Below are 18,535 nucleotides of genomic sequence, written 5' to 3' on the forward strand. Positions count from 1 at the left end.
GAAGATGGCCCAAGTCCTTGGGCCCCTGAACCCACGTCAGAGAGCCAGAAGAGGCTCCTGGCTTCAGATCGGCCCAGCTCCAGTTGTTGCAGCCAACTAGGATGGAAGACCTCTCTCTCTCTCTCTCTGCCTGTCCTCCTCTCTCTGTGTAACTCTTTCAAATAAATAAATCTTTTAAAAAATATTTTATCAAATGCTACCAACATTGATCTTTGTTTCCCGGTCAACACCCATGGTTTCTGACAATTTCTGAACACTCAATATTGAATTATATTGTTTTGTTTGCATCATTCATATCATTGGCAAGTGCTCTTACACAACAGGTTCTCATTAACTGGTGAATAAATAACAAACTGCTTCTACCACTTACCATTTAGTATACATTGTTCGTACTCATTACATTATCACTTTGTTTGGTTTGGACATTACCTACAGCATATATATAGTAGTGTGTTTATTTGATATCTGTGTAGAGTGGTTCGAATGAGAATAGAGATGAAATAATTTTCTAGGAATCTAAAAGATATTGGAGGCTAAATTTTTTTCCAGTTATAGCTTCTTCTTTTTTTATTTTTTAATTTAATTGTTAAGGAGAGGCTAAATTTTTAAAATTCTTTGTTCATCTGAGACTAAAGTTTTTATTTTCTGTCCTAGAGTGGATCACTTGGGAGAATGATTAGGATGCGAAGACCAAACTATTTTGCTAAAAAACTTAAATCTCATTAATCAGATGAGTACAACAGACTATTATGTGTGATTTTTAGAAGATTAAAAAAAAACATGATCACTGTGTTGAAATAGAATTTTTAAAAGCATTTCTTAGTTTTGAAATATGCTTATAACTAAATTTTAAAACACTATATTCCTTTCTCTCTGTCTCTCTCTCACTGTCCACTCTGCCTGTCAAAAGGAAAAAAAAAAAAAAAAAAAAAAAGCAGGTGCCGCGGCTCAATAGGCTAATCCTCCGCCTTGCGGCGCTGGCACACCGGGTTCTAGTCCTGGTCGGGGCGCCGGGTTCTGTCCTGGTTGCCCCTCTTCCAGGCCAGCTCTCTGCTGTGGCCCAGGAGTGCAGTGGAGGATGGCCCAAGTGCTTGAGCCCTGCACCCGTATGGGAGACCAGGATAAGCACCTGGCTCCTGCCTTCGGATCAGCGCGATGCGCAGGCTGCGGCGGCCATTGGAGGGTGAACCAACGGCAAAAAGGAAGACCTTTCTGTCTCTCTCTCACTGTCCACTCTGCCTGTCAAATAAAACAAACAAAAAAACCCAAAAAACCACTATTGAAGACACATGCTTGACCTAGCAGTTGAGAAGCCCAGATCCTGTATCAGGGTGCTTGGGTTCAATATCTGCCTGTTTCCTGATTCTAGCTTCCTGCTAATGGGAGACCTGGATTGAGTTTCTAGATTTGGCCCCAATGAAGAGAAATGAGTGGCCTTTAAAAAGTATGTGGAAATAAGTGCTTCTTCATGCTATTAGCTCCTAGTTAGAGCTGGTTTATCCCTTTATTAAACATGAGAAAGTAATAATTGAGAGTATCATCTTGAATTTGTCTTCTGCCTTAGTGGTAGTTTAGAAAGGAATAGTTCTGAGTTCTGTCAGTGCTAAAAATAAAGGAGGCAGAATCAGTGCTAATCTGAAAGCAAGAAAACTATATGAAATCAGCCTCTGACCTAAAGTATTTGAATTTTTAATGAAATAATTTCAGAGATCACACCCTGAAATCATAAAAGGGAGTTACACTGACTTAAGGATGAAGAACACGTCAAGTGAAAACATGACAAACATCACATTCACCTTGACTGGCGCAGGATGAACTACCGCAGAATCAACAAGTGCGCTAAGGAAAACTATCGCATGGTGAATAAAGCTAAAAAAATCTCTAAAATGGGAACTAACAGGGATTACCTGAGGCAGAACGACTACTTGGAGACTGCATTTAATCAATGACACAATCTAAAAGAATATGTTTATTTAGCTTGAAAATAATACTTGTAGTGATCAAATCCAGTCATAAATATTTAAAGATTTTCTTTCTTGATTAGTTAATAAATATACAGTTAATTTTAAGGTATACAACAGAAATAAAAGTATACCAACATGTAATCAGGCAGAGAGCATCTCTATGATATACACACACTCAGGTAATTTGAAACTACTTTATCTTTCCTTGTTATGTGAAGATGTGCGGTTTGAAATTGTATGTCTTACAACCTGGAAAGGTTAAGAGTCAGTAGGTGATTGTCACTTTTGTTTTTGTCGCCTTTGCAATCTTTTAGATAGATTTTTTACTGTCCTTGTGTCCTTCCTAGTAGTCTCACATTCTTCTGTACCAGCCTGGTGATCTTCCCGTTCTTTGTTCAGAGCTGTAGCAGAAGGCCTTTTTGGCCCGGGATTATCTTTTGAGCTGGTGGGAACAGTTCTAGTTGATTCACTGACCAGCTGATTTTCTCCTGCCGAGCCAGACCAAAGAGCTTGGGTATTTATTAATGCGAGCTCTTCATCAGCTATTGAATCACTTTCCAAAAGTGAAGTCTCACTGAATTTCTTCAGTGGAGTCATTTGAGGAGAAGTCAATTCTTTTTTCTTCACAGGTGTTTCATATTTGGTGCCACAACTCCGTGGTGGCTGAAATGCCTTCTGGGCAGCCGGTGAAACAAATGTACAAATGGGACTAACATGTGGAGGTAAAGGCAGTCTACCCAGAAAATCCAAGGCTCTTCTTTTTTTGCAGGTTTTTGGGTCATCAGCCTCTTTCTCCCCTTTACAGCAGGATTTTGAAGTCGTTTGGGCAGCCACAGGTGTGGGAATAGACTTCCCCTTTGGTGTACAAAGTGATGAAGAACTGGGATAAATTATGTCACTAACAGGAGAAGACATCTAAAAAATAGGTTGAAAAGCCTATCATAATTATGTACTAATATCTAAAACAAAATAAAAATTAACTTTTCATTAAGCACATATATACCATCTACACTCTCATTCCTTTATTTGCTAATAGGTTACATGATTTCAAGAAACATTTCTATCTCAGAAGGAAATAATTTTGCATAGAGGATATAAAAATGACACAAAGGGGTGGGTGTTGTGGTACAGCAGGTTAAGCTGCCTCTTGGGACACCCACATTCCACATAGGAGTGCCTGGATAGAGTCCTGGCTACACCACACTTCCGATCCAGCTTCTTGCCAATGTGCTTGGGAGGCAACAGATGATGGCCCAAGTATTTGGGTTCTTGCTACCCACGTTGAGACCTGTATGATTTCTGGCTTCTGACTTTGCTCTGGCCTAGCCTAGCTGTTGCAGGCATTTGGGGAGTGAATCAGCAGACGAAAGACCTCTCTCTTACTCTTTCTGTGTGTCTCTCTCCCTCTCTCTCTGCCCTTCAAATAAATAAATCTTTTTAAATTAATTTATTTAAAAGGCAGAGAAAGAGAAGGAGAGACAGACAGCAAGATCTTTCATCTGCTGGTTCACTCCCCAAATGGCTGCAATGACCAGGGCTGGACCAGGCCGAAGCCAGGAGCCAAGAGTGTCATCTTGGTCTCCCATGTGGGTGCTGCAGCCCAAGCACTTGGGCCATCTGCTGCTGCTTTCCCAGGCACATTAGCAGGGAGCTGGACTGGAAGTGGAACAGCTGGGACAAGAACTGGTGCCCATATGGGATGCTGGCATTGCAGGCAGTAGTTTAACCTGCTGTGCCATACACCAGCCCCCAAATAAATCTTTTTTTTTAATTAATTTTTTTTTTTGACAGGCAGAGTGGATAGTGAGAGAGAGAGACAGAGAGAAAGGTCTTCCTTTTTGCTGTTGGTTCACCCTCCAATGGCCACCGTGGCCAGTGCGCAGCGGCCAGCGCGTCGCACTGATCTGAAGCCAGGAGCCAGGTGCTTCCCCTGGTCTCCCATGCGGGTGCAGGGCCCAAGGACTTGGACCATCCTCCACTGCACTCCCGGGCCACAGCAGAGAGCTGGCCTGGAAGAGGCAACCGGGACAGAATCCGGTGCCCCAACTGGGACTAGAACCTGGTGTGCTGGTGCCGCAAGGCGGAGGATTAGCCTGTTGAGCCACGGTGCCGGCCTAAAAGAGCTTTTCAATCACATGTATTTGGTATGAGGAAAATGTAAGCGCCTATTAGTTCAATTGCCCCCAAAGAGTTTTACATTCTTACTGCAGTAATTTCCAAATAAGTTATACCTATAGGAGCTGTGTAACAACCACAGTTCCTAAATAAGTTTAATTACATTTTACCACATTTATTAGGTATCCACCAGAATATATTTTTGTCTCTATACAGAACAGTTCTAATACTCCTTAACTTAACATTGCAGACATTAACTTACCAGAAACTTACTTCCGATACCAAGCACGGTTTGAGCAGCAAATGGCTCTGAAGTATACTCTTTAGTTGGGGTAGAACACTTGGGAACATTTACATTAAGTATATGCATAAGCTTCTTTTCTGCCTCATTGCAAAACATAGCAATATTCTAAGAAAACAAATTGAAAAAGCTGTTATGTAATTTGCAAATCTACACACTAATATTTTCAGAAAGTATTGCCGTTAAAACCAGAAATAAAAAAATTCAGATCAGAACAAAAGGAGGAGATATCCAAAACTTGATAGCAGCTGTCTACATGCCAGTGTAAAATCGGCATTAGTGATTTAGGGGAATTAGCTGTTGGGTGGGGAGAGGAACAGACAGGAGCAGGGAGGAGCAGGGGAAGAGGGACATAGAGAAGGAAAAAGAGGTGAGAGACTCCCAGTCATCTGTCTGAATCAAATGTACCGCAGACACTGGATTAGGGGTTGGAAGCCTAGATCTCACCCAGAAGCTGGAATATCTGAAAGCATTCTTTAGGTTAGCAGAATGAAAGAACTGCTTCAGCTACCTCATCTCTCTTCTAAAGAATTAAACGGAAAAATGTACAGTTTAAACTGTATAGGCTGGCGCCGCTGCTCAACAGGCTAATCCTCCGCCTAGCGGCACCAGCACACCAGGTTCTAGTCCCGGTCAGGGCACTGGATTCTGTCCCGGTTGCCCCTCTTCCAGGCCAGCTCTCTGCTATGGCCCGGGAGTGCAGTGGAGGATGGCCCAAGTCCTTGGGCCCTGCACCCCACGGGAGACCAGGATAAGTACCTGGCTCCTGCCATCGGATCAGCATGGTGCGCCGGCCGTGGCGGCCATTGGAGGGTGAACCAATGGCAAAGGAAGACCTTTCTCTCTGTCTCTCTCTCTCTCACTATCCACTCTGCCTGTCAAAAATTAAAAAAATAAATAAAATAAAATAAACTGTATAAAACTCTTATTTGAGAAGTCACAACTGGTCAAATACCAGCAATTTTCAAATGGTTTAACATAATTCATGAGAGTGATTTGTAAGACTTCAAAGTGCTTTGTGAATTATAGTTTTCTTGTTACCAGAATTAATGAACTTCCCTTGAATTGGTCTCAGAGAAAACCTGGGATGTAAATAGTAGGTACCCTGTAGGCAACCCAAATAATGAATGCAATTTCTACTCCTAATTTAGAAACTAGATAAATTACAGTCTTACTGTTCATTATGTGTATTGAGTCTTTGGTCTTTGGATAAAATATTAAAAACTTTATAAAGCTAAGTATCCTAATGCTTTAGAAACATTGTTTTATTTGAAAGGCACAATTACAGAGAGAGGGAGACAGAGAGACAGAAAGAGACCTTCTATCTGCTGTTTCACTCCCCAGATGGCTGCAATGGCCAGTCTGAAGCCGAGAGTTTCATCCTGGTCTCTGCTACTTTTCCCAGGCCATTAGTAAGGAGCTCAATTGAAAGTGGAGCAGCTGGGACTTGAGTAGGTGCCCATGAGATGCCAGTGTCACTTTTACCTGGTACGACACCAGCCCCAAAATATTGTTTAACAAAATAGATGTATTTACAAATTTTAATTATTAATTAACTTGGGAGACAGAGCTCTCATCTGCTGGTTCACTCTCAGGGTGCAGCCAGGAGACAGACATTCAGTCTCGGTTTCCAGTGCAGGTTCCAGGAACCCAACTACTTGAGCCATCACTGCTGCTTCTCAGGGCCTGCACTAGCAGGAAACTGGAATCAAGCCAGAGGTAGGTATTGGGCCTCGGCACGCCAGTGTGGCGTGTGGGCATCTTAACTACCAGGCTATACACCTGCCCCTAAAATATTTATATACATTTTGAGAAACACACATTTCCAATATTGAACTACGGAATGAGAAGACTTACTTTTGTTGATTTGTCGCTAGCTACCAGTGGATGCAATCCAGAGTATTACTGGGGGGCAGCACTGCACAATCCGTCCTCATAGAATTGTTGGGAGAATTCAATGGGACAGGCTTACAACAAAGCCCGACACGTAGTAAGCATTCAGTAAACATCAGTTAATATTACTGGATGTCACTGTTAACAATTTCCAGCTTGCCTACATGGTCTGTACCTCTGAACATCCTTTTCACAATGTCTCCTAACTTAATTTCCTTCAAGTCATCCTTGTCTCCCTGGTAGCTGTCATTTTCCCATAGCCCCATGGAAAATTAGTAAATTATAAAACTGGGTAGCACACTGCTTCAACTAGCCAATTTTCAGATAAGTCATGTCCTTTATATTTGACTGCCAATATACAAAAACTTGTGGTAATGCTGAACAGTAGTCATCTTACCTCAACACTATTTTTCATTTTGTAGAATGTCTCTTGAAAATGGCCTTCTTTTGGACTGGCAGAAAACACGGACATATCTCTAGCAAATAAAGTAGGAATTCCTGATTTGGATTCTGGTCGCCACTGGAGATTGCTTGCGGCAATTAACATATGAGGTTTAATAATGTCTTCATTAATGTCTATCCAAAACTTTATTGCCAATAAATTATGATTTTCATCTGATAAATATACCAACGGAGCACCTAGAATTAAAAAGTCATCATTATGATAGATAAACTCAAAACTGCAAGGAGCCTCTAATATGCCTCTTCATCTTATTAGATGCTAATGGTAAAAATAAATGGAAGTTGTAGACAAAGTTCAGAATTTCCAAAATGACCTGTCACTTATGAAGCCAACATTCTGACACCAACAAATTCTGTTACTGAAGCCACAGGGTGGGAGGTATCCACACACATTGCTGGTGGAAGTACAGATTGGCACAGCCCTTCTAGAGAAAAATTTGGCCATGTTTAGCAAAGCTATATAAGTTACCTTTCCACCAGCAATCCTATGTCTAGTACTCCACTCTGATAGACCTCTGAGGATAGTAAAGCACACATGATCAAGGTTCATCTGCTTATTAATTCCCCAAATGGCTGCAATGGCTAGGGCTGGGCGAGGCCAAAGTCAGGAGCCTGGAACTCTGTCTGGGTCTTCCATGTGAGGCAAGCTATTTATCCTCTCCTACCTGTAGTTTCCTCATCTGAAAAGTGGGATAATAGTAAATGAACACAGCTACTATGAAGACTATATGAGATGCTACCATATGAGGTTTTCAGTACTATTCTCCCCACCTCCTGTCTATAGTCCTTTCTGATTTCCTCGCCCTACTTCAGTCATTTGCTCCTACCCCTTCACTGAAAGGACTCCTCCATGTTGCTAAGGCCAATGATGGGTTCTTTTTTCTTTTTAAAAAAATTTTTTTTCATTTTATTTGAAAGACAAAAAAAAAAAAAAATGCACGCATGTGCGCACACACACATACCCCCTACACACAAACCTGCTTCACTCTCTAAATGGCCATAAGAGCTAGAACTGGACCAGTCTGAAGCCACAAGCCTGGAACTCAATCTTGGTCTCCCAAGTGGCTGGCAAGGACCCAAGAACTAGAGCCATCACCTGCTGCCTCCCAGGACATGCACTCGAAGGAAGTAGAATAGCCAGGACTTGGACAAGGCACTCTGATATGGGATGTGGGCCTTGTACCAAGCAGCAATTCAACTGCTGTGCCACATGACTGTTTCTCAGTCTTACCACTTAGCAGTTCTTTTTACTCCTGGCTTTCTGTACACCCCACTCTCTTTAGTATCCCTCCTACCTCTGGGTACTTCTGTTTCTTTCACTGGCTTCTTTATAGCTCTCCTGCTTCTAAACACAAAACTGCTAGAATCAGGCTTTGGATCTCGTCTTATATTGATGCTCCCCCTCCCCGCCAACCCCATAACCCCGTTCAGTCTATGACTTTAAATATGTGTTGATGACTTCCACTACCCTGAACAGATTCCAATATAACCACTTGTAAACAGACATCCCTGCTAAGATGCCTAATAATGCTGAAAATGTAACTCAGAAACTGCGCTCCTGACCTTTCCCACAGACCTGGTTCCCTTCTAGTCTTCTCCCTTTGGTAATGGCTACTCCATTTTTCCAGATGCTCAGATCATGCTGCACTGTCCCTCCACCTTCAGAATACAATCAACCCTATTGCTCCTTGCTATTTCCATTGTTTTTGTCTAGTTCATCACAGTCTTTTGCCTAACTTCTTGCAAAGTGTCTCTACCTGGTTTCCCTGCCTGTACCTTCACGCCCCCTATGGCCTATTTTCAGTCTAACAGCCTGAGTGGTCCTGTGAAAACCTAAAAGCCACATATGCCTCTTAGGTTTTCACGGGACCACATATGCCTCTTTGCACTTGAAACAGTCCTCTGACCTCTCATCATTTTCCGAGTAAAAGTGAAAGCTCATACGAGGACTCCCACTTCACTTAGTCCTTCGCTGCCCTCTCCCTAGCTGTTAACATAACTCGTCAGCTTCTGCTAATGCTAACTGGGACCAGGCAGGATCCTGCCGCATCACAGGCTTTATGACTGCCTGGAATGTTCTTTCCCAGGTGTCACCTTATGCCTCACTCCCTCAGTCCCTCTAGTCTCACTCAAGTAAGTGAGGTCTTTCATCACCTTTCTATCTAAAATTACATCATTGTTCTTTCTCTAACATCCTCCCCCTTCAATACTTAATTTCTCCCCTTAGCACTCACTAAGAAAACTATTATTATTAATATCATTTTTGATCACTTGCCTCCACCCCACCATAACGTAAGCTCCACAAGGGTAGGGACTGTTGGTTTTGTTAGCTGCTGAGCACCCAGAACTTAAGGCCAGCCACATAACAGTCATTCAATAACTACTGACTGATTAGAGGAATAAAAATTACTCACTCTGTAATAATCCAATGTATGAAGCCACCCAAGTATGACCAAGATGAAATAAAATGGTATAGCAAAAATGTGGCATATCATCATAATACAGGCAAGAAAAGACTTTTGAAGAAATGCTGGTATTTAGCTTAGTGGTTAAGATGCCTGTGTCCCTCTCTGGAGTGCCTGGGTTTGATTCCTGGTATTAGCTCCTGACCATACAGCTTCCTGCAAATGCACGGCCTGGAAGGTAGCAGTGTTGGCTCAAGTATTTGGGTTCCTGCCACCATGTGGGAGACCTGGACTGCATTCCTTGGCCCTGGCTCCAGCCCCAGCCCCATCCAAGCTATTGTGGGCATTTAGGGAGTAAATAAGAGGAAGGGAACTTACTGACTCTATCTGTACATCTTTCTTTCTCAAAAAACAAAATAAAACAAAGAAATCTACAAAGCACTAAACCATGAGCAGCCAGACAAAACAGGCTGAAGAAAAAAGGAAAGAGCAGCAAAAGACAAATTTAAAGGACAGAAGAGAATCCTTAAATTCTTCAAAACTGATTCATGCTATTGAACTTATTAAGAATACTTATTCAATAAAGCATTGAACACGAGATAATAAATAGCCCAGAAATATGAAGGAGATTGTAGGCCAATATATCATTATAATAGGACAGATATACACATTAGAAACAGCAAGGGATAAAACATATATTGCAGAAATTAAAATAAAGGCTAGGTGTAATCATAATGCATAGAGACAGAAAAGACAAAGTATAATGAAAGAAGAGATAAAAGCAAAACTAACAATGACCCAATATAAGACTAGCTAGTATGTCTGAAGCAGGTATCTCAATAAATGGAACAACAGATTTTTTAAAGATAAAACACTTCCTTGAAATAAAGTACTGAATTTGCAGAATAAAAGACCCTCCTATGTTCTAGAATTACACAGAAAGCTGACACTAAGACATGGCTTAGTTGGGCTTTTGGACTTTAAAATACAAATCTTCAGGCATCCAGCTATAAAAAAAAATCAGCTAAATGAAGGGAAAAAATTAGGGCAGTCCTATTTCTACAATATTCAGTGGGAAGGAAAAAAGCACAACCCTACAGTATATCTAGCCAAGATACAGTCTTAGAATTAAGGTAGCAGGTACACATTTCAAACACAGGAAAAGCTCACGGAATATGGCAGACCTGAAGCCTTCTCAAAAACGACTGACAATAAACTTTGGCCAAAGAATTGAGGACAGGAGAAGGCAGTTGGTAAACCAAGAATCTATCAAATACTTGAGACCCTCTCCTTCACCACATAGTGTTTTTTTTTTTTTTTTTTTTTTTTTAATTCAACTCTTGTCTCTGGTGAATTGACCAGCCAGCAATGATAAATCCAGCCCAAATTTTTTTTTTTTTTTTTTTTTTTTGACAGGCAGAGTTAAGACAGTGAGAGAGAGACAGAGAGAAAGGTCTTCCTTCTGTTGGTTCACTCCCCAAATGGCCGCTGCGGCCAATCTGAAGTCAGGAGCCAGATGCTTCTCCTGGTCTCCCATGTGGGTGCAGGGCCCAAGCACTTGGGCCATCCTCCACTGCACTCCCGGGCCACAGCAGAGAGCTGGACTGGAAGAGGAGCAACCGGGACAGAATCCAGTGCCCCGACCGGGACTAGAACCTGGGGTGCCGGCGCCGCAGGCGGAGGATCAGCCTAGTGAGCTGTGGCGCTGGCACACCACATAGTGTTTTAATGGCTGGGAATACAGCAGTAACAAAGTTCCTGCCTGCATAGAGCTTGTATTCTAGAAGAGGGAAACAGTAACAAATATCTACAGTTAGATACTGAGGAGAGTCACAGAGATAACTGAAGTAGGGTAAAGGGAGAAAGAGCACTGGGTTGGGAAGCAAAGGGGTAACTGCTCTTCTAGAAAACGTGTTCAGGGCAGGGCCTCTTACAAGAAAACACGTTCAGACCAGAGATCTGAGGAAGCCAAGACAGCCAGCCATGTGGCTGTCTGGGGAAGGAACAGTGAGCACAGACGAGTGTTACCACGGTTGAAGTGAAATAGGGGAGAGAGTGTCAGGAGGAGAGGCCGAGGGCCCTCGCACACGAGAGTCAATCAGTGGTAGGCTTGGTGCTAAGTTGGAATCTCAGCTGGGTCTTGGCACTTCTACAGTACCGACGTTGATAAGACCTATAAATACTTATAGATACAACACACAGACCTATAGATATTTATAGATATGACACAAAGGAAAAGGTATTTAGAGAGGAACACGCTGTGTCCCACTTAACCATAAAAGAGAGATGAGTGTGGTGAAGATGTCAGGGGGTAGGAAAAGCTGGACAAAGCAGGAAAAGCTCAGCTAACTGCCCCTGAGCATTACTATTATTACTATTGTCTTTCTAATCTTACTAATATATCACAAAAACTCTCTTAGCAATCAACAATGTTAAAGTAGTGCAGAGTGAGATTTACGTTGTTACCGTGATACCATGTAGAACTGAATGTAGAACTGTTTTTCAGTAAGTATCAAGGATAAAGAACCCTACTTTCAAATCACTTATTAGTAAATTTGCCAATTGGTAGGTAGCTTCAACTAGTCATATAGAAGACAAAGTTTAAAAGAATGTTTTTCAAAACAATCCGTAAAAAGTTACTATTAGACACACTGTGCATTACCTATTTTTTTCACAACAGAAACTACAAATCCCATTAGATCCACCTCAGAATAAGGTGGCTGGAAGTCTGGATCTAGCAGTCTGCTGAAGTGAAGGGGCTCCCTCGGCTGGTAAACCTGGAGTAATATTTCATCAGAAGCCTACAGAGAAAAAAGAAAACAAACATTCAGTAATTGGAGGTCCTATAAACTAATATGCATTTATCAAAATTGAAAAATTACAATGAAAGGTTTGTACCAGGAGTTGTTGATATTGAGTTTTTTTTGTTGATGCTAACTGTATGTTAGCTCTTTCATATTTACTTTTAGATTTTGATGTTGTGAGATGATAAATTCTGTATCTCTTTCCTTCTGTTAACAGTGAATATAAGTCTGATGATGGACGCCAGATACTCAATATAACTGTTTAGAGAAACACGACCAAGACACAATGGAAAGAACTGATAATCAATGAATTATCATTAAAATTCTTATTTGAAAATGAATACAAATAATAAAGATCCAAGGAGTACATCTCTTGTTGAGTATCCCTAATTTGAAAATCCAACAAAATGTTCCAAAATAGTCTCAGATTTCAGAGCTTACAGATTTTGAAATTTTGGATCAGAGATGCTCAGCAAGTAAAGTCGAAGCAAATACTCCAACATTTCAAACACGGTGGTGTTCAGAGCTGTTCAGAGTTGTTGCACTCAACCTATGTCATCTTTTGTGGGCACTGGTAGAATATTTTGCACCTCTGATATATAGTAACTACATGTTTTACCCAACATTTATAATCATTTTGTTAATAAGATCACTTTTTTTTAACCTAAAACTGATTTAAAACATTGGCATACTGACCTGAATCTTTTTCCTTTTTCTCATAGCTAATAATACGCAACTTCCACACAGTTGTAACATCCCTTGATAAGCCTTGATCCCCTTGTCCAGCAGATTCCATGGCTTTTCTGAATTCCAGCTGGATCTGGGCTTGTTTCTTATCATTCAGCATTTGTCTGTGATGATTCAATGCTTTTAATTGTTCTTCACTGAAATAACTCTATGACATTTAAAATATTAGAATAGAGTGAACACAAGTTCCAGAATAGTATCACTCGAAATGGAAATAAAATACAACAGAATTGAGTTTATTTTAAGGATGTGGAATAATGTATTCTGTTCATTACATAATATTCTCAGGTACCTTAAATTGCTTATTAACCCCATGACAAATTTCCCCAGAGCAAAAATAAAATCCTAATTATAAATGCATTTTAATAATCATAATCATCACCATCATCATTGTAAATAGCTAACATGAACACTCACTATATTTGAGAATTTGATCTATATGTGATAAATGTAGTAATTTATTTAACCCTCACAATAATCCTATGGGGTAGGTACTTTATTGTTTCTTTGTTATAGATGATGAAACTGAGGCACAGAGAGAATAAATTACCTATAATGCCATATAGATAGAGGTCGGCTCAAGAACCTTCATTCTTAGCCCTGGTAGCATAATTTTATTTACTCTTTAGAATAGTAGAAACAATTCAAAACATACATATAAAATAAGCACTCTTAGCACTCTTAAAAATTTTTTATTCTACAACCCCTCCTACTCCGCCACACACTGCATCTGCTCCTGCATTAATTCTCCAAATGGCAGGAATGGCCAGAGTCTGGCTGGGCTGAAGTTGGCAGCCGGGAACTCGACCTATCTACCCACACGGGTGGCAGGGACCCAACCACTTGAGCCATTCCTTGCTGCCTGCAAGGGTCTGCATTCACAGGAAGCTGGACTCAGGAGCAAGGAATGACACCCAGATACTCTGATGAGGGAAATGGGTATCCTAACTGCTAGATTAAATGCCTGCTCTAGCACTTTTATCTCTGCCTCTACAATTTTCCATTCACTTCAGCAAATTGCTGCCTGTACCTCTTGGGAATCTTATAGAATGTTCAAAGATAAAAAAATGAATAGATAGGCAAATACAACAAAATAGGAAATGGAATCTAGACATAAAACACTGTAATCTGCTGCTGCCCTAAACACCTTAATACCCTAATCTACACTGCAGAGGAGACTATAAAATCTCTATACTCTGTAGAAGTCTTTCTAAACATGCAGAGATTAGTTTAATGAGAGAGAGACTCTTCCATCCACTGATTCACTTCCCAAATGCATCTAACAGCTAGAGCTAGGCCAGGCCAAGGCCTAGAGCCAGGGACTGTAACCAGGTCTCATGGGTGGCGTAGAGCCAAGCACTTGATCTATTACTGGCTGCCTCCCAGGATGTGCATTAGTAGGAAGCTAGACTGAAAGCAGAGGCAGGGCTGGAAACCAAGCACTCCAACATGGGATGTAGGACTCTTCAGCGGCAGCTTAACCCTAATGTCTGACCTAAACAAGGCTATTTTTTTACTTTGACAATTAAAGTAACTTTATGTAATTCAAAACTCATAGAATCATACTTATTAGAGTTTTAAAGATAACCTGCTTTTAGGTTTTTCTCCTTGATAGAAAGTGGGAATAAGCCCTGAAGAGATAAAGCAAAACACTCTACCTTCTTATTCTAATTATGTTGTCAGTACATTCTTTAGAAGAAAACCAGTCTAATAAATATTTTGTTAAATTCTTTGGATAAAATTAAAGTAACTTCATGATGATTAACAGAATGAACAAGTTTCAATAAATACAGTAATATGAGACAGAGGAAAATAATTTTCTAAGAAAGCATAATAAGGCCTTAACTTATATACTTGCAGCAGGTATGCTCAGTTTCTAAAACTGGTCTCACTTCTCACTAGGAGAACTCAAGTTGTAAAATTTGAGAACATAAGAGAATTCCACTCAGAACAACACTGCTTGTATTATTTAGAGAATATTATTTATTTTGTAGTCCCACTATTTAAGAAAGTTAAGGCTATATTCACAAGATTCGTTAAACTATCAAGTAAATAAAATGAATCAACGAACAGCCAGTAATTTTCCTAAAATAGTTCCACTCTCCTCTCTGTCTAGCAAATGAATCCTAGAACTTATATTAATTATTTTGGAAATTTTAGGTGTTTTTAGTTTAGGAAGTAGCTTATCTTAATATGTGAAATTATGTTCTAACTGTATAAGTAATGATGACATGGAACTTTTATATATATTATGTGACCTGATCCTAAAAGAGCATATTTTCTAGCTATTTTATTCCCAACTCAGTTTCCCACCTCAAAAAATGAAGACGAAGGCTCATGACATGTCCTCTTACTCTCTCACCTCAAGGCAACCTGGGTCCAGTGCGTTCTTCACGGCTTCATAAAGCTCTGCACCATCCTGCAGGGCACGGATCTGCTGTCTGGTCAGTGCACGTGACGGTGTGCATTGTTTTGTTGTGCTTTCTAGGAAAAAAGAACATCACTAGTTAACTAGTAAGTGAGTTTCTAAGGAAGAAGTAACACCAACTCTTCTCAAACTATTTTTAAAAATTCAAAGGGAGGGAATCCTTCAAAATTCTACAAGGCCCTCTTTACTTTGATTCCAAAAACCAGACAAGGAAGCAACAATAACAAAAAGTATACACCAATATTCCTGCTAAACACAGATGAAAAAATTCTTAACAGAATACTAGTAAATCAAATTCAACAGCACATTAAAAAGATCATTTATTATGATCGGGTGGGATTTATGCAAGGGACAGTATAACATGTGGAAATCAATATATCTAATACATGAAAACAACACAATGAAGGACAGATATCATAGAATCATCTCAATAGATGCAGAAAAAACATCCAATAAATTTCAACATCCGTTCATCACAAAAACATTTAATAAATTATGTACAGAAGGAACATACTTCTACATAATAAAAGTGATATACCACAAAACCATAGCCAACATTGTATTGAATTGAAGAGCATTTCTTGTAAGGTCTGAAGCCAGACAAGGATTCTCATTTTTATTCAGTATAGTACTGGGAGGGTGGGCAGTATGACATAGCAGGTTAAGCTGCTGCTTGGGATACCCACGCATCCTATCAGGGTGCCTTGTTTAAGTACTGGCTACTGTGTGTTACTAATACAGTTTCCTGCTAATACACCTGGGAGGCAGTGGATGATGGTCCAAGTATTTGGACTCTGCCACTCATGTGGAAGATATGGATGGAATTCTCGGTTCCTGGCTTCAGTCTGCCCCAGCCTTGGTTGTTGTGAGCATCTGGAAGATCTCTCTCAGTCACTCTAATTTTCAAATCAATCAATCAATCAATCCATCCATCAATCTTAAAATTGGAAGTTTTAGCCAGAGAAATTAGGCAAGAGAAAGAACTAAAAGGTATATAAATAGGAAAAGAGGAAATAAATTATTCCTATTTGCAGACAGCATGTTTCTACATATAGAGAAACCTAATGATTCTGCCAAGAGACTATTAGAACTGATAAACAAATTCAGTAAGTTTCAGTATAAAAAAACAACACACAATAATTACTAAGTTTTTATACACATAATTAACTCATTGAGAAATATTAAGAGCAATCCCAGGCCGGCGCCGTGGCTTAACAGGCTAATCCTCCACCTTGCGGCGCCGGCACACCAGGTTCTAGTCCTGGTTGGGGTGCCGGATTCTATCCCAGTTGCCCCTCTTCCAGGCCAGCTCTCTGCTATGGCCCGGGAAGGCAGTGGAGGATGGCCCAAGTCCTTGGGCCCTGCACCCCACGGGAGACCAGGAGAAGCACCTGGCTCCTGGCTTCGGATCAGCGAGATGCGCCGGCCGCAGCGGCCATTTTGGGGGTGAACCAACGGCAAAAAGGAAGACCTTTCTCTCTGTCTCTCTCTCTCACTATCCACTCTGCCTGTCAAAAAAAAAAAAAAAAAAGCAATCCCATATACAGCTGCTGCAAAGTAATTAATAAATTTTACCAAGCATATGATAAATTTCTATAATGAAGCAATGATTAAAGAAATTGAACACACACACACACATACACAAAATGGAATGACCTCTTGTTTATGAATTGGAGAATATTGTTAAGATGTCCATATTACCCAAAGCAGTTTAGAGTCAATAATATCCCCACCAAAATACCACTGACAGTCTTCACAGAACTAGAAAAACAATCCTAAAATTCATATAGAAGCACAAAAGACCCTGAATAGCAAAAACAATATTGAACAACAAGAACAAAGATGAAAATATCACAGTATTTGATTTCAAGATATACTACAGAACTTATTAAACTCAGTTTGGTACTGACATAAAAACAGACACACAGACCAGCAGAACAGATTAGAGACCCTAGAAATTTATTCAAACATCTATAGCTAACTCCTTGACAAACGTGCACAGGACACATACTAGAATAATGACAGTCTCTTCAATAAATTGTGCTAGGAAGACTGAATATCCATATGCAGAAGATTTAAACTTGACTCCCACCTCTCACCTTATATAAAAATCAACTCCAAATGTGATCAAACACCTAAATATAAGACCTGAAACTACCAAAAGAAAACAGGGGAAACACCTCAAGACTGTGGCACAGGCAATGGTTTTTCAACAGAGTGAAAAGACAACTTACAGAATGGGAAAGAATATTTGCAACCTACCCATTTGATAAAATATTAACATCCAGAATACAGAAGGAACTAAAAAAATTCAACAAAAAATGTAGTTAAAAAATGAGTTAATGATCTGAATAGACATTTCTCAGAAGGAATACAAACAGCCAATAAATATCCCCTAAAATATTCAATATTGCTAGCCATCAGGGAAATACAAATCAAAACTACAATGAGGTATCATCTCACCAGTTAGAATGGCTATTATCAAAAAGATGGAAAACAACAAGTGATGATAATGATGTGGAGAAAGATAACTGTTATTTATTGATGGTGCGAATGTAAAGTAACACAGCCATTATGGAGAAACAGTAAAGAGGTTCCTCAAAAACATAAAAATAGATCTCCCATATGTGCATAAAGTCAGCAAATGAAAGAGATTTCTGCAGTTTCATGTTCATTGCAGCACAATTCACAATAGCCAAGATATGGAATCAATGTAGATATCCATGGATGGATGAAGATAAAGAAAATGTGGTATGTATACAGAATGGAGTGTTATTCAACCATTAAAAAGAATCAAAGGCCTGACACTGCAGCAAATAGATGGGAATGGAGAACATTATGTGAGGTGAAATAAACCAAAGACAAATAGTATATGTTCTTTCTCATATGTAGGAGAAAAATAGTAGATTTGAACTTAGAATAGTAATTACTAGAAGTTGGAAAGGATGAAGGGAGGGAGGATGGATTATACATCCCAATACATAGAAGTAACAAGTTTGTGTCCCATAGTACAATGGGGTTACAGTTCACAATAATGTAATGTATCATACAAAAAACTGACAAGAGGAGATGGTAGGCTTCAAACAGAAAAGATAAGGAAAAGGGCTGAGGTGCAGCAGGTTAAGCCACAACCTCCCATGTCAGCCACCCATATTCGTGTTGGTTTGAATCCTGGCTGCTCTACTTCTGGTCCAGCTCCCTACTAATATGCCTGGGAAGGCAGCAGAAGATGGCCCAGCTATTTGGGTCCCTGCCACCCATGTGGGAAAACCTGGATGGAATTCCAGGCTTCTGGATTCAGCCTGGCCCAGCCCTGGCTATTGCAGCCATTTGAGGAGTCAATCAGCAGATGGGAGATTTCTCTCTTTCTCTCTGCAACTCTGCCAAGGATGTGGGCCACCTTCTGCTGCTTTCCC

General features: G+C 40.2%; 1 protein-coding gene across 3 annotated transcripts in view; it reads right to left on the minus strand.

Annotated features, from left to right (window-relative positions):
* Window positions 1-1,705: 1,705 nt before the first annotated feature.
* BRCA2 (BRCA2 DNA repair associated) overlaps window positions 1,706-18,535 on the minus strand; it is an 80,403-nt gene continuing 63,573 nt past the window's right edge. For 2 of the 3 annotated variants that reach the window (XM_062194401.1, XM_062194400.1), the window contains exons 21-27: window positions 15,054-15,175; window positions 12,641-12,839; window positions 12,039-12,202; window positions 11,803-11,941; window positions 6,671-6,912; window positions 4,342-4,488; window positions 1,706-2,879 (exon numbers count right to left, since the gene is read on the minus strand). In XM_062194401.1, the coding sequence (XP_062050385.1) occupies window positions 2,244-2,879; window positions 4,342-4,488; window positions 6,671-6,912; window positions 11,803-11,941; window positions 12,039-12,202; window positions 12,641-12,839; window positions 15,054-15,175 (1,649 nt within the window). In that variant the 3' untranslated portion in view covers window positions 1,706-2,243. Of the gene's footprint in view, window positions 2,880-4,341; window positions 4,489-6,670; window positions 6,913-11,802; window positions 11,942-12,038; window positions 12,203-12,640; window positions 12,840-15,053; window positions 15,176-18,535 lie in introns of those variants that run through there. The other variant, XM_062194402.1, reaches the window with a different exon arrangement.

This window comes from Lepus europaeus, chromosome 6 (genome assembly GCF_033115175.1).
Source record: "Lepus europaeus isolate LE1 chromosome 6, mLepTim1.pri, whole genome shotgun sequence".
NCBI classification, from domain to species: Eukaryota; Metazoa; Chordata; class Mammalia; order Lagomorpha; family Leporidae; genus Lepus; species Lepus europaeus.